The sequence below is a fragment of the Ambystoma mexicanum genome, chromosome 12 (assembly GCF_040938575.1).
Source record: "Ambystoma mexicanum isolate Mex_15411 chromosome 12, UKY_AmexF1_1, whole genome shotgun sequence".
In the NCBI taxonomy this organism is placed as follows: domain Eukaryota; kingdom Metazoa; phylum Chordata; class Amphibia; order Caudata; family Ambystomatidae; genus Ambystoma; species Ambystoma mexicanum.
The window spans coordinates 1,059,396,668-1,059,412,493 of record NC_090936.1 but is presented as its reverse complement, the minus strand read 5'-3'; the positions used below and the strand labels follow the sequence as shown (position 1 = coordinate 1,059,412,493).

Genomic DNA, 15,826 nt, shown 5'->3' with positions numbered 1-15,826 from the left:
TTGCGACGGCCTCCCAACCAATCCAGAGGCTCAGAACGTGGCCTTTACCACATGGTAAAGCCCCCCGCTCCATGCCTCCTCAGAAGCAGGAGGCTGACATCTTCCCCACCGGTATCCTAGTAAATGTGCCCCCTGCCTCTCCTCCCGCACCCCCACCTTTCCACATCGCCAAGCTGCCCCCTCCCCACTTACCTTGCACTCCTTCCCTCGCCAGTGCTGGCAACACACTGTTCCAAGTGCAGCTCCGTCGCGGCAATGGCTGCCATGGAAAGGGAGCAAGGACGTGTCGTTCCCTGCTGCCCGATGGCCATCTTGTTACTGGTCAGTTAATGCCCCAGGGTTTACGTTAGAAGTCTGAGCGAACATAGTCGTTAAGTTACGCCCCAGGCATTACCCGACCAGTAATGCCCACCCCACCACTCTGGATGCATTGCTTAAATAGTGCTGATTAAAGAACTTCATTTTCATGATCTTCAAATGAAACCTGACCCAAACATATTAACAAAAGTTGAAGCCAGTAACCATTTTAAATGAACATCTCTTTACAGAAAAAGTTCAGTGGTAAAATGTATTAATGAAGAAACTAATTTAAATATAAATATTTTATGGTTTAGATAATTAAAAAAACAGCTAGATTCCTGTTCTCCTAAAGTATGGTGCTTGGACACCCGTAACGTGATCATCAACAAATGCAGGATATCCAATATGAATAAAACATTTTTAAAAATAAACATTTTAATAAGATTTGAACATTATTAAGTAAAGAAAAACAATGTAAAACTAAGAATAGTATCTATGGTTTGAAAAATCTGGGGTTTTGAATGATAAAAGCTTGCTTTTAGCATGGTTTGGAAAGTATTAGAGTCACGCCAAAGGAGAGCGCAGAACTGTTCATACAGGTTTGTGTGCGGCCATTTGATTAGTAATTAGAATAGTACCAGCCAGAAGGTTAAAAGTCTTGCAAAGTTTAGCTTTTGGTTGGATACCTTTGACTTGGATGATGATTAGAATAGGATGTTCTAAAAGACAGCCCTTTAAGAATAGAGTTTGCTGAGTTTTAAAACCAAGAGCATGGGTGTGTGGTTATGTTATCCTGACCTGTATACTATGCAAGTTATTGATTCTTTCTAACAATAACCCTTAGATCGCATTAGGGATCTATCCATCGAAACATATTGTGCCGATTAAGAGCAGAGAAAAATAAAAAGCGTTACAAGAGCCCGTTCCTTAATTATTTTTTTTTAAGTATTATTAAGTGTAACACAGGTACATACGTTTAAACATTATCCAAAAACCGAATACAATGTTAAAATATTCCAAAAAGATCAATGGATAGCTTATGGAGGCGATTATTCAAAGCATTAACCCTTCATTTTGATATATCGTACCCTACAACATTCTACTTAGCTGATTAATCAAATTTGATTAGAAATGCCACTTTGTTCTTTATTTAATACAATCCTTGCTATCACTTTCCACAAGTGCATTAGTGCAATGGTTAATGGTGTGTATCTGCCAGATAGACTGGGTATGAAGAAGTGGTCAGTTTCCAGACGCACCACTGTGTGGACACATTTACCAAGATAGAACATTCTGGTCTCCCTTAAAAATAAACATTTGGTAAATAGATGTCCGGTGGTTTCAGCGACACTGTGGGTTCCACAGATTCTACAATACCAAACTTTCTCTCGCATTTTAAATTAAATAAAGTGGGCCACCATCTATGCGCTTGTTCCATAGTATTGCTGTCTGGTACTTCGTAACGCAGCTATCATTAAAAAGAACACCAATTGTTGATCTATTAGTGGTCGGTATATTATAACTGATTTGATAAACAAATCTTGAATCATCACAATTGACGGATGCTACAGTTCGCAAATACGCGTTCTCTACCAACATGGTCTTTTTCAAGACAGAAATCATAAATTAGCAACCGTAGTCCTATTTTAGTGATCGAAACCCCACTTGGTATAGAATAAATGAATGACAGGCTCTCAGTCAGTCGACGTTAAGTTCGGCTCACTCAGTATAGTTCCCAAATTGATTGCACAGTATGCAAGTGAAGGATGTTCCTGTACAGGAACTCTGTGAAAGGTGTCATTTTGATGACTCATTTCCTCGTTGATTAGGCTTAAGTGCTTAGTTAATTGTATTTCTTCATCTTAAAAATACATGTTCTAATTTTCACTACAGGGTTTAGAGCCACAAGCCCCAGTTTGAGGCAAATGCTAGAAATTGGCACACTGTTGGGGAGGCTCGGTATTCGGAGCAGGATTGCTTCAAAGTCTCTAACCACTTGGGGTTTGTCCTTCCAGAGCGATCTAAGCCATAGAGGATGGTAGGTGTAGGCTCCATTGTGTATACTAGGAGGCGTTTCATGCTATACCCGCTACCTTTAACATATCCCATGACGGCAGCCAATTCTCTTTGCAGGCCAATAGATGCAAGGTCCACGAGAATTATATCATCTGCACAAGCCGTGATTTTAACGTGTGTATTCCCTCTCCCCACCACCCCATTTAGGAGGGAATAGGCGGATCCCGTCCAGTGCCGAGGGCATGTTGCCTGTGAAGAGCTTAAAGAGTAGAGGCGCTAGCATACAACCTAGTTTTAACCCTGCATTTGTGCTAATTTTGGTAAAGTCACCTGTGTCATTCAGCCTTACTCGCATCTTCTCCACAATCCTTGTCTGATGACGGGACAGTGGTCTTCGGCTCTCTACAGCGAGATGTCCATTAGGCCATCTTTATTATACGGTTCTTCCCCTTCCTGGGCCATAGTTGTTCCGGGAGATGCAGTGCAGCTGATACAGGCGCCAAAACTGAAGACAATTCATGGTATAGGTCATACAGAAGCCCTTCAATATGGCCAAGTACGACAACTTGATCATTTTTGGACCTTCAACATTCCGGGGCATATTTTATTGAGATCATTCCCTGCCTGCTTCGCTAAACCGGTGTGGACGGAACAAAGCAAGATGTAGTTGTGTCTTTAGATACCACCCTGGTTAAATTAGGCATTATGCCGAGTCTAGAACTCTGGCGGCCCACCACAGATGGATTCATTTAACTACAGAGTTAGGCAGAACTTTCCCAATGTCTTTATTAAGCCTACCCTTCTATGTTGTATCTCTGTAGGGACGGCAGCAAATTTCTAAAAGAGTTATCAATTAGTGGGGAAGAGGAAATCAGTGTTTCTCTTGGGCATAAAGTCTCATGCACCCTCGCACCATCTACTGTATTTCTTAAGGTGCTGGCAGATGTTTCTCCAGCTTTGTACGAAGGGAAGATAATGGATTTGGGAGTTACCAGCAATTACCATGGATTCACTTGCAGTGCCATTCGGTTGGGTGAGGAAGGCTAGGATTTTCGCCGTCCTCTCAGCTTCTAAGTTGTTAACATTAAACAGTTTAGACTGCTTTGCGTTAATCGGATGGCAGCCTTTCTTGTCTTGTTAATTTCTCATGTTATAAACAAGCATGTTTGGAAGATTAACAGTGAGTTTACTTGAACCAAAGTAGTAAAAAAAAGGTACAGGAAAACGGGGAGGGCACAATAAATGCTCCCCCAGTATACCACCACTTCTTTTCTGCCCACTCCCAGCTTCTTTATCGAAGGGCACACTGGCAATGAATATAAAACACTCACCCACAGGCTCTCGCCCTTACACATGCACTTCCACTGCATGCTTTGTACACAAGAGTTTCTTTAGATTCAAATCCTTAGATGCAACAGGCAAGGGCAATGAAGTATCCGACGGATCAGCAGCATCATCATCATCATCATCATCTGAGAGCTCCTACCAAACTGCATTTACATGTGCACCTCCATTACTTAACAGACTCTCACCTTACAGTACAATGGATGCTGGGTCCAGCACAGACTCACTGTTGCAAGCCTTTACACATTTACAAATGGTCCCCCCCCCTCCTCCACCCCCTTTTGTTAAGTTTTATACCAGCAATTATTTTAAGACCAAGGAAGGGCTTTTCCTAGGATGAGTTTGCTAAAGTAAAAGCAGGAAGCCAAATGGGCTATGCAGTGTTATTCTCTCAAATGTTAAGGTTTAGGGGTACCCATGACACCACAACAGAGAACTATTGGTGCTCTCGTGCTAGAAACATATAAAAACCACCAAAGTACAAGTCAGTCATAAGGAAAAATATCTGAAGAACTGTTAAGTCGAGTGAGAGTTTGAGTGTGTGTCATTTTGTCTTCCTTCCATACAGAAGATGCGGCCTATAAAACTGAATTGCCAACTTCTTTCATTTTGTGTCCAGTTTGATTTTGTACTTCATGGCCATGGCTCCTGTGTTTCTAGAACTTCACATAGAGCCCAGAGGCCTAATTAAATACTGTAGTTCTCGTACCAAGCACATTATCTAATCTGAAGACTGTACCTCATGCAGCAACAGTCAGCCTAGAGTTACAGGGAATATGCGCCAGAGTCTGCATTCTGGGTGACCTTGTTCATTCTAAACAAACTTCCAGGGACAACAATAAATTGCAAATTGGCTCATAGACTTACAGTTTTTGTTCATGGTTCATGGAAAGTCAATTGAATTATTTCAAAAGCTTACCAGACATGGATGCCAGCTCCCTTGGCATATACCCATCAGTGCCCATTTGATTCCAGGTTCCAGTCGCAAAATGGTAGCACCAGAGCTCTCGAAAGAGTGGATAGTCTTCATTCTCAGGGCCCCCAGACTCATCGTAATCCGGATTATAGCCACCAAACACATATAGGTTGGAGTTATCGGCGACACAGCGATGACCACTCCTGGCAGGTGGTGATCGGCGTCCTACAACAACAAAATGTAAGTCAAAGCAAGCCACCAATGGTGGCAATTGCCAATTTCTCTGAAGGTAACAGACATATCAAACGGTAAAAATGCATATAGTATGAAGACCATGTAATAGCTGGATAATGCATTTATACTTCATGAGCAACTCCGACAGGCAACCTGTAGCAAATGTCACAATGAAGCACGGTACAAGCCCACTTGAAAAATAAATGTTATTTCATGCAAAAAATGAAAACAAGAAACTATGTTAAATGCATGTAGGTATCTGGTTAGATTAGAGCCTGAACAGAGGTGATCAATCATTTTAAACCCCCCATGCTTCTCTGCATTTTAATTTTCAATTACTTAGGAAAGCCTCCAAATTCAACATTTTCAAACAAAGGCATTAGTTATTAAGTTGGGTACATCCATCAATAGTGGCATGAAATTGTAATCAACAGGTTGAACATTTGCATGCAAACCAATATAGTACATTTGTGGGACCAAACAAGAACAAAGAGCATAATTTAAACAATTGACCTTAATTTATACACTTGCGATTACTTAGCTTTCAACATTTTGAAGTACCAAACTTAAGTAACATGGTAAGATGTTTCATAATATTTAAAAACAGAAAAACACTGGTATTTTTAGATTGGTACAAGTCTTGATGCAAATATGGTATATTACAAAAATCATACATACAACTTGATGGAACAATGGACTGTGCCACAGGCATGGCCAGAGAATATCCTTTTGAACAAAGATTCCCCTTCAGAAAGGGAGCAAAATAGAGGAGAGCACTGGAATACAAAACGTAGCTGCAATTCTGAAAAACACCTAGCTAGTCTAATCGGTCAGTAAAGAAACCTGGATTTATAAGGAAATCTTAAATATAATCTTACATTGGTCAAACAAGGACAAATCTTTTGAGGCCCATGCTGAAGCCTGAAGGTCACCAGACTAAGGTCGGGAATCGCATGATAACAAGTGTCCTTAGCCCATCTAGGGAAGATAGGAGTAATCACTGGCACTCTGGGGGCATTGCCCATAGGTTTAGTTGAACTGGAGTCAAAGTATCCAAAGTCCAAATTGGATGGCTCTAGAAAGGACTCTGGGCACTCCCCTCAACTGCGACTTCTCACTCGGAATAAAGCTTGCAGCTGATGGAGGAACAAGATACAGTTAGTGATGCTGTACTAATCCCAATGTTAGCCTACAACTCAACGTTAAATATACAGAATTAGCCACAAACCAACATTAGCTAAGAATTGTAAATTTCAGTTGGGGTGGCAAGGGTTTATACGGTTTCTAGGATTCCGCCTGCAGCACTAGCAACGAAGAGGGTCTACAAAAAACCTGCAGGAGTATGTAAGGCCACTAAAGGTGGTCAAAAAGGAGAAGACCCGATGAAGAGCTTAACAGGTCTCAAATCTTTCCCAGCAGCAGTCTGGGTGGGGGGAAGGAATGTGCACGTAATAGAAGATAAGGATGCTACTGTGCAACAGGGAGCCAGTGCCGGCAGCAGATAACCAAGAAATTCTGAGAAACTTGCATTTGCTTAAGCAAGTTCTATCAAAGTTGTAATCCGCAAGGGAAGTTACTCCTAAATTGTTTGGTCAGTGCAGTTACTGTGTTCTTGTCCTTGTGTGATCACCCTAGTGTGAGTTTCCATACATGTTCCAGGGGTATGGAATTCCTATAGACACTCTCCCAGAGTTTTGTGGCCAGAGACAAAACCATTTCATAAACATTTTTCCTTGGGCAGGTAGACAGTAGGAGAAGTCTACTTTAAACTATTGTGCTGCCATGCAGCATGGAGACTAAAAGGGTGCGTGTTGGCGACCCAAACGCACAGATCCAGTAACTGTTTTGGATGGAGAATAAGATTGCTGGCTTGGATAGGGTGTGGCAAAGTAACTACATAGACTTTGCCACATCGAACGCCTAGGTTATCCCCCAGGTCCATAACCGTAGACCGTAGATGTTGGCAGTAAATGTATATTCTCCAGTCAGGCTATCCCCCCTTTGGGATAAACAAACCAGAAAAATTACATGTCCCATAATTGCCCTCTCGAACAAAACTCCAACCTGGACAGTATCCAGGGGTGGAATAGTGTACATATGTGGGGATGGACCATACACTTAGGCCAGGAAGAAGGCTGGGCAATACATCCCTGGGCCAGACAGTCAATCCACGTTAACAGACCATCAGAAAAGGGGCTCCATATCTCTGATAATCCACTTTACTCAGAGGAAAACCTGGACAGGACAAGCAAAACGCAGTTACAGATTTGGGATCAGGAAGAGAATAGTGAAGAACAGAGTAAGCCACGCAAGTGTTTTTTCCACCCCACAAAGGGCAGTATTGGGACACACACATTCCTCACCCATTTCCTAAGTGGCAATAGAAAGCCCAGTCCTCACGCATACAGTGAATGGGCAGAGAGCCCAATTTCCTTCCCGCCCTACCAGGAATACTGAAGGAGAGAACTTAAGTCTACCTCACAATTTCAAGCACAAGAAACCGACTCACTTACAGAACATTAGTAGAAGTAGGCTCGTAACGGGGGGTGGGATAAGGGAAGCAGTGAACACAATTAAGTGATGTATAATTGAAATGTTATCGTATGCACTGCAAGTTTGGTTTGTATTGTTTAAATAACTAATAAAAGAATGTTTAAAAAAATAAATAAAAAAATAATCACTTACAGCTGCAGCCACCATTACAAGCAAAGAAAGGATACCAGCGCTGCATCAAAGAAAGGAGCGGTTCCTGCACCCCCAAACTACTCTCTACAGGTGTAATGCTGAATACATGCACTGAGCTGTTTGACAAAGGTCACCAAAACGAAATTCAGAAAAGTGAAACTCCCCAACCTCAGACAGGAAGAACAAACCATCAGCTCCTTTCCAGCCAACAAACAGACTGAAGTGGCATCCAAGATAAAGGCTTCCCCATTTAAAGACTTCTCCCACGAACTCAGGACTACAAAGTATCCCAGCCATGGAGCTTGCTCAGAGCATTCATCATTCACGTGACACATCCATTCCCTCCCCCCCCCCCCCATCTCTGGCCAATCAGCAGGCAAGTAGTCAATCTAAGCACTATAAAAGGGTCAGCTATAATGACAAGAGTGGAAGGGAGTTTTGTGGTGCTAGAGGAAGATAGGAGAGTTGCTGACCTGGCTTTAAGAACTGGAGGGAAAGCAAGGAATGCAAGGGCCAGAGAGGAGGGGGAAGATTCCCAGGAAGATTGTATGACCTGGAGTGGTGAGTTTTAACTCCTGGGGAAGATTGGCTGATTGGAAGACCTGGAGAGTAGAGCATCTTGAAAGCTGGAGACCAGAACAGTACACAGATTGAACCAAAAGGCATGTGAGGACGGGGCACAGTGCCAGAAAAGATACAAAATGGCAGATGAAGTAGGGAGGTCTCAGGGCCAGCATGGGAAGGTGATGACAAATGCTCGGACCAATAGGAAGGCAGGGCAGGAAAGGATAGGGCTTGAATTGAGAGAAGAGTGCTCAAAAGGGAGCAGCATCAAATGGAAGGGTGGAAAACCTGGCCTAGGAGACAGAAAAGATAAAGGCGGCAGCAAAGGAAGAAAAAAAGATCCCCTGTCGACTAACCCAGGCAAGAGCATACAGTGTCCTTTTGAAGTGTCGGGGGAACACCAGCCATCATCGCATCTTCAATAAGCATAGGGGGTCATTACGACCCTGGCGTTAAGGGTTTAACGGCGCCGTAAAAGGTGTTGGCGCCGTTAAACCCTTAACGCCTGATTACGAGGTCCCTTTGCGGGACCCAACCTTAACGGCTGGTTTTACCAGCCGTTAAAGTAGGGTGCCGCAAAGGGACCTCGGTGCTGATTACGGTACCGCAATTTGCGGTACCGTACTTAGTGCCTTCCCCAGTCCCATTGAGCCCTATGGGGCGAAAATGGGAATGGGAAGGGCCATGGTGAAATGGGGAAATACAGCCCCGCCAACCTTGGAATGGGGGCGGTATTTCCCCATTTCACCATGGCGGACTCGTTGCAACACCGGCACCAACCATGGTGCTAATAGCGCCATGGTTTAGCGCCGGGGTTGTAATGAGGGCCATAGACTTTAATATCCTTGTTGCTTCCTTAAACCTGCTACAAAAGGAATGCCAAAGATCTCAATCTTTAAATCGTTCCAACGTTGACATGCTGTGCTCAGTGAGGCACAGCTCCACCTCACTGATGAGGCCAGATTAGACCGAAACACGCGTCTATGGTTGCAGTTGGTACTCTTGTTCAGAGGGGATTTGCCGAGCATTTCGGTGCTGGACTGCTTTTGGGTGGGACAAAGACTGATATGCATATGGAACGGTCTCCTCTGTGAAAAGCACAGCGAGCTAAAGCGTGGTCGAGACTCTCTTGGGGCCATCCACATAAGAACAGATCAATGGGCTGCGCCCATATAAATGCTTTGAACTGAAATCAGATCTTGGACAGCCACAACATGAAGTCTGGTTTATGGACTAAAACAAGTAAAATTCTGGTCAATGCAAATGGCTTTCAGTGAGTGTTTAAAAAAATAAAAATCAAATCTGACATTTTTGCAATTACAATCTGTCAACAATAACACCAACTGCTGCAACATTGCAACATATATGAGTTGCATTTCGGCCCCCCCCCCCCGCCCGGAATGCAGTTCCACTGGACTCCTCCACAACTCGCACCACTAGGGGTCTCCTATGTGTGAACTGGTTTGTTAGCTTCCATGGGTGAGCTATTGACTGTATTTATTGAAGAAGGGCAGCCAGATCCCCTCCATGTCTGTCCTCTTCTAAGAGGCGAGTCATGTATTCCATGTCATAGACGGACCTTGCCTTTTGGACCCATTTCTTCTCTGTGGACACCATTTCCCCCTCTTCCATTGTTGAGCTAAACAGCATCTCGCCTCCACCAACAGACTATGGATCATATGGCCCTCCTCAGTCCCCTCTTCCGCCACCCCCAACAGCGGCAAACTGGGTTCCCGGTATCTATTCCGTCTAACCCCTTTAACCACCCCAGTACCTCTTTCCAAAATGTCTGGATTAGTGAGCATTTCCACCACATGTAATAGTCTGCCTTCGCCCCCCACAGCCCAGCAGTGGGCCTTTGCCACTGGGTACATTTTTGCTAGTGTTGCCGGTGGATAGTGCCATCTATGTAGTAGCTGGTTTTATTTTAACATGCTTTTGGCATTTATATAGTTACAACCATGCATTTCAACATATCTATTTTCCCCATGCCCTATATTTAAACCAATATTTTAGTAACAAACAACTTCCTACATGTGCCATGTATAGTTTTGTAACATCGGTTGGGCAAACGCCTCAGTGTCTGGGACTTAACTCTTCCTTGCACTCTCTAGGTCCTGTGGTTGGCCATTGTCAAATGGGTGCAATAGGGTGATTTTTCAGGCAAGTAGTGTGTTTTTCTTTCCCCGATTGGCACGCTCAGGGGGGTTTGTCGTCGGATGGGTGAAACATGTCCCAGACCAGCGCCTTCCATGCTACCCACTTATTGCCGTCAGGGTCCAATCTGTTTGCCCCTTCCAGCCACACCTTGGTCTCCGCCTCTGCCCACCTTCCAAATTCCCTGCGCCATTTTTCATATTGTGGCCCCCCCAGCAGTCTTCCAGGACATGGCGATGGTTCTCTTGGCCAATATGCAGGCCATATCCATAAACTTAACCACATGTTTGTTATTTGCCAATTCTGGGGTCGGCACCAGGCAGGCATTCTTTCAGTGACCACTCATACCTTGCTACTCCAGCCTCGTTCTCCGCGTGCCCAGAAACCTCTCACGCACACACACCCCCAAAACATGTGTATTAGATCAGCTTCCTCCCCTCTACACCATGGGTATTGTGGATTTACATCCTTGTTAAACGTGGCTATCCTGTGCGGGGTCATGTATGTGCGATACAGCACATTCAATTGTATTAGTTTGAAGCGATGGTTCCTCGATACCACTTTGGGAAAGCCCAGTATTCTTTCCCATTCCTTCTCCATTATATCTGTACCAGATCTTTCTCCCATTGCTCTTTCAGTACTGTGCCCTTAGGGTTGGGTGAGTCTATTAGCATGCAGTACAGCAGGGAGATCGACCATCAGCCATCATTTAGGTTATACATCAGGGTTAGTAGCGGGTCCACCTGTGGTTCCTCGGGCCAGCCCTCCCACTTTTCCTTGGCCACCTCCCAGACTCTTTGGTGCCAGGGAAATTGCCAGCTCGGCACCTATTCTCTTTCTTGCATCGAGATAAACTCCCCAACGACCCCGTCCTCATATACATCTCCCCATGTGTATATGCCCTTTCCCTCTCACCTTCTCACCACCGCCATGTACGTGCTATCTCTACATGTGTCCGTCGCTATCGGCACCTCCGGTGAGTAGGGGTTTACAAGTTTCAGCAAGGCTTGTGCTCTCCTCCATACCTTCTTTCCCCAGTGCCACTACCAGTGGGTTGTTCTGGGCCTCCCTGCGATCCATGCAGTAGCTTAAATGCCTGCATTCTGTATTGCAGGGACAGTGTTGACTTTTTCACCCCATTGTACATGTTAGGCCATAGCTGGTCGGTTATTGCACTCCCAAGTTCTTCCTCCCATTTCCCCCACGCTAGTACCAGATATATGGGTTCAGGCCTCCTCAGTTCCCTGTACAGCCTGGATATCCTTCCTCTGGTATTGTTTTCTTGCAGTAGTGCTTTTTCGAAGGGGTCAGGTCCCGGGCTAGATTGTCTCGCCATGTGGGCTTCATCAGCACTCCCTTTAACTGTAGGGACTTGAAGGGCGAGTCCCTTCATTCCTAACAAACCCTCCAGTCTGGTGAGCGACACATTCTCCCCCTCCCCACAATTGCCCTGCTCTGGAAAGGCCCGCTTCATACCACTGTAGGAACCGCAGAGGATCGGAGATGTGGTTTCGTATTGGTGGCGCCCAAGCAAAGCGAAGGGGAGAGGGCCACGTTGACAGCCAGTGGGTGGCCTTTCCCTCGCGCCAGATTGACCAGGACGGGCTGTGTTAGTACTAGTTTAGGGATTTCGCTCTGTTAAACCTGCATCCACTCCCTCAACGTTACCGGACACAGAACTACATTGTCCATGTGGACCCACTGCTTCTTTGTTTTGAGTTTCAGGCGGTCCATCATAACTCGCAGCTGAGCCACCTTATAGTATGCTCCCAGGTCTGGGACTCCAACTCTGCAGTCTTTTCACCAACACAAGTACCTTGTATGCCACCCTGGGATTCACTCCTGCCCAGAAGAATCACAAGAGGGCTTTCTGTATTGTGGTCAGGAAGTGGGCCGCCACTACTGTGGGGAGCATTTGGAAGAGGAACAGCAGCTTGGGGAGGGCTGTCATTTAATGCAGTTCAGCGGGCCATCCAAGATAGGCCTATCCTATCCCAGGGCTGCAGGTCTCCCTTTATCTTCTCCCGGAAGGGGGGGGGGGCGGGGAGGGACAGTACATCCCAAATAAGTTGTCCATAGCAGAAGCCCTTCTGCTGTGTCTGGAAACTCCACTCCCCAACCCAGTCTATGTCTGCCTGTTACCATTTCTCCCCTCTCCCTCCACCCCCAATCAAGAACACCACTGATTCAGAGAGATTGACCCGGAACCCTGCCAATTCCCCATATTCCTAACTCCTTTAGGAGCGCAGGCACTGATGACTGCAGGTTAGAATGGTAGAGCAGCACATCGACCGCAAACAGACTAGCTTTCTACTATTTTCCACTTATGTAAAATCCGGCTAGGTCTCTGGACTAACGGAGACCCAAGGCTCCATCACCAGGGCATATAACAGTGGGCACTCCTGTCTTGTTCCCCTATGGTCCTGGACATGTTCCCGTTAACGCTACTTTAGCTCTTGGGAGTGTGATACAGGACACATCTCTCAATCCCCCTCTCTCGATCCCCCTCGAGTTGAGGACCTTCATCAGCAGCCCCGCTATGGAGTCCTGAAACTGCTTATTGTCTTCTTGACCTCTTCCCTTGTGATTTCCGCTTCCAACATGGATTCCCCCCAATCTGTGGTAAGGCGGGGATGGGGCACCTGCCCAAATATTCCTTAATTGCCTTTCCTTGAGACCTGGCCAGTTAGAAGCACAGTCCTTCATAGAAGTCTGCAAAGCGGTCTGTGATGTGATCCTCGGATCAGATTGTCACCCCATTCTGATCCCTTTACCGGGGAACCCTTCTGTCCCCCCCCACTTACATTCCCAGACTCAGTTTGCCAACAGTGTAGTGTCCCCCACCTCATCGCCTTCATAGAACTTTTGCTTGGCATCTCAGCTTTTTTTACCACTTCCCCCCCCCATCAGGAGTGAGTACAATTCCTGCCTCTTGTCCCGCAATGTGCCCAATAGACCACTTCTGTTTCTCCCAGTCGTGTAAGCCTCATCCTCATGTGTCTCAACTGTTCCTGTATCTTCCCCTCCATCAGTGTCCGTTCCCTCTTTTTTCGCGCCCCTTCTGCTAGAAGCAGACCCCTCACTGTCACGTTGGCCGACTCCCACAACGCTTTTGGGCTTGTGTCCCCGTGTTATGAAGTATTGGGCGATTTCCATCTGGACGAAATTCCGAAATACAGGATCCCTAAGGAGGCCATCATTACACCTCCACCGCAGGAGTCCCTTCCTCCAACCACTAGTCTGTTGTAATCATCTTTTGGTCCGACCAGGACACTGTTTTCACCCTCCGATGATACCATGGCCTCCTGTTAATTTGGAACCAGTAGAAGGTCTATCCTGGTGCATTTGTGGTGTGGGGGCGAGAAGGTGGTGTACCCTCCCACCTGGGGGAACCTGGACCTCCATGCAACTACCCAGAAGTTGTCTTCTAGCAATTGGGCGAAAACATCATGTTCCATTCCTTTTTCCTAAGTCTTGGCTCCCCTTTGCCGACCACCAATCTACTGCCAGGTCCGCTATTAGGTTAAAGTCCCCTTCCACCATTAGCAGCCCCCCCCCGTCCCAATTCCTCCAGTTCCAAGAATAACTTTAACTGGAATGCTAACTGGTGCGTGTTTGGCGCATATATGGATGTCAGGGTAATTGGGCGTCTTGGGTAATTTGCCGTCCTTCGACCCACCCTTTAACTGCCACCAGCCTACCACCAAACCCACCCTCATCTTGTGCCTCCCTCAGTGGCATGGATCTTGACAGGACAATCCCCATGCCCTCTTTTTTGCTAGTGTTTTGCTAGGCCACGTTCCTGCCCCCGACTGTAGTGCATCTCCTGTAGGAACAGCACCACTATGTTGGCTTTGCAGAGCATATTTGATGCGAGTGACCTTTTGTTCGGTGAGGTTAATCCCTCTAGGTTTAGTGTTGCTACTTTTCAGTTAGCATCTCCCCTTTATCATTTTCTCTGTGTGCCAACCTTTGGTTAGACATTTCCCCCCGATGCGATTGTGGGATTTTACTGCATTCCCCCTTCCCCTCAACCGGTGTATGTATCCCCCCTTCCCCTCCCCTCTGTCCACCTCAACTGTGCTCATGTTGCTAATACCCTCCCCTTTTCCTCACCACTTCCCTTTCACCTCCCTCCCATCCCATCCCATCCCATCCCCCATTGGGGTGTTTGGCCTCGCGTTGTCCTGTATCCGGGGATTGTGGCCGAACCACCATGGTGCTAGTCCCTGTCCTATTCTTTCTTGCACCACACTTTGCACTTTCCCTGTGGCGCGCTTTTTTTAACCCCTTTTTACCTTCCTGGTGTACACCTCATTGGACATTTCCTTCCCCCCAGCCCCCCCCCCGCACCAGTCTGTGGTTCTCAGTCGTCTCTCTCCTCATTGAAGTTCAAACAGTAACAAGGTAAGTGCCAATAACCGTCTTCTCAAATGTATTCATTACCGCCCCCCCCCCATCCCCTCTCACGCTTCACCCCTGGGTTTCCTCCCTACGCACAACTTTAACCTCATTAAGCGAGGCCCTGCAACTTGGGCTCCTTCGTTTGGTCCAATCTATCATTCTGCTGATTTCCTCCAGTATTTTTTGGATGTAATTTTTCATGCCCCCCCCCCCCATTTCCGTGGTGCATGGGTGGAATCCCTCGTCTGCTTTTGCTGCCGTCATTGCCCACTCATCAGAATAGTGGAACTTCGAGAGAGCCATCTTCCAGCTCATACATGTGGTGTGGGTCTGGTGCCACTGGGTACTCTCCACAGTGTTCTCCCTTTGCTTCCCTTTCCTCTGTCCGAGTCTCATTCCGCTCACTTTTGCCCACCGTGGCGGGGCTTGGAGGGGCCTTCTTCCTCCGATGTCTCAGTCTTCCTCCTTGTGCTCTTCTCAACTAACGACCCATAGCGGCCTCACTGTGTTGCCCTCTCTGCCGCACTTGTGATCAGCGTTTCCTGTGTCTCTGGTGAGGGCCCGTCTATCCCCTCCTAGTTCTTACTTGCCCCCTGCAGCTTTTCCCTGAGGCACTACCACCACCCTCTGGTCTCGCTGCTGGTCGTTTTTGTGGCCCCGGGGTCACTCGTGCCCCCACTAACCTGTTATGGACTAGTGCTAGGCCGTTTTATCCCCCCTGCTGTGCGTTGGCTCTGGCAGGTCTGTGGCCGGCCTCTGTACTTCTCATGCCTTCTTCGCTGGGACTCATGTCACTCTTCACACCTATTCATCCTACATTCTGGGGCTGGCCTGGTCTCCCCCTCGTGGTGTGCTAAAAAGATTGTGTAGGAAAGGGGGGGGGGTAGAGTGAGTATCCTACAGGTTAGGATGGTGAAAAGGTATTCTAAGAAGGGGATATTGCATCTCACCAGTTGGTGTCCCACTTCCATTCCATGAGGAGCAAGCCCCCCCCCCATTCCCCATCCAGGCGATCCTCCCGCACTGGTCCACCCCCTGGAACTGGTTCCAATAGCGATGGCCGTGTCCTGGCCACCTGGATGACAGATAGCCGGGGACTAGTCCAGGAGTCATCTTCAGGTTTCTCACAAGCAAGCCCAGAACCATTTCAGACGGTGCCACGGTAGTCACGGCAATCTGGGTAATTAGAATTTTGACTCCATGGCA

The 15,826-nt window shown here is 46.7% G+C and overlaps 1 protein-coding gene across 3 annotated transcripts in view; it reads right to left on the bottom strand.

The window, feature by feature from the left end:
- KLHDC10 (kelch domain containing 10) overlaps window positions 1–15,826 on the bottom strand; it is a 345,723-nt gene that overhangs the window by 246,269 nt on the left and 83,628 nt on the right. For all 3 annotated transcript variants that reach the window (XM_069629599.1, XM_069629601.1, XM_069629600.1), the window contains one exon: window positions 4,580–4,801. In XM_069629599.1, coding sequence (XP_069485700.1) covers window positions 4,580–4,801 — 222 coding nt within the window. The remainder of the gene's footprint in view (window positions 1–4,579; window positions 4,802–15,826) is intronic.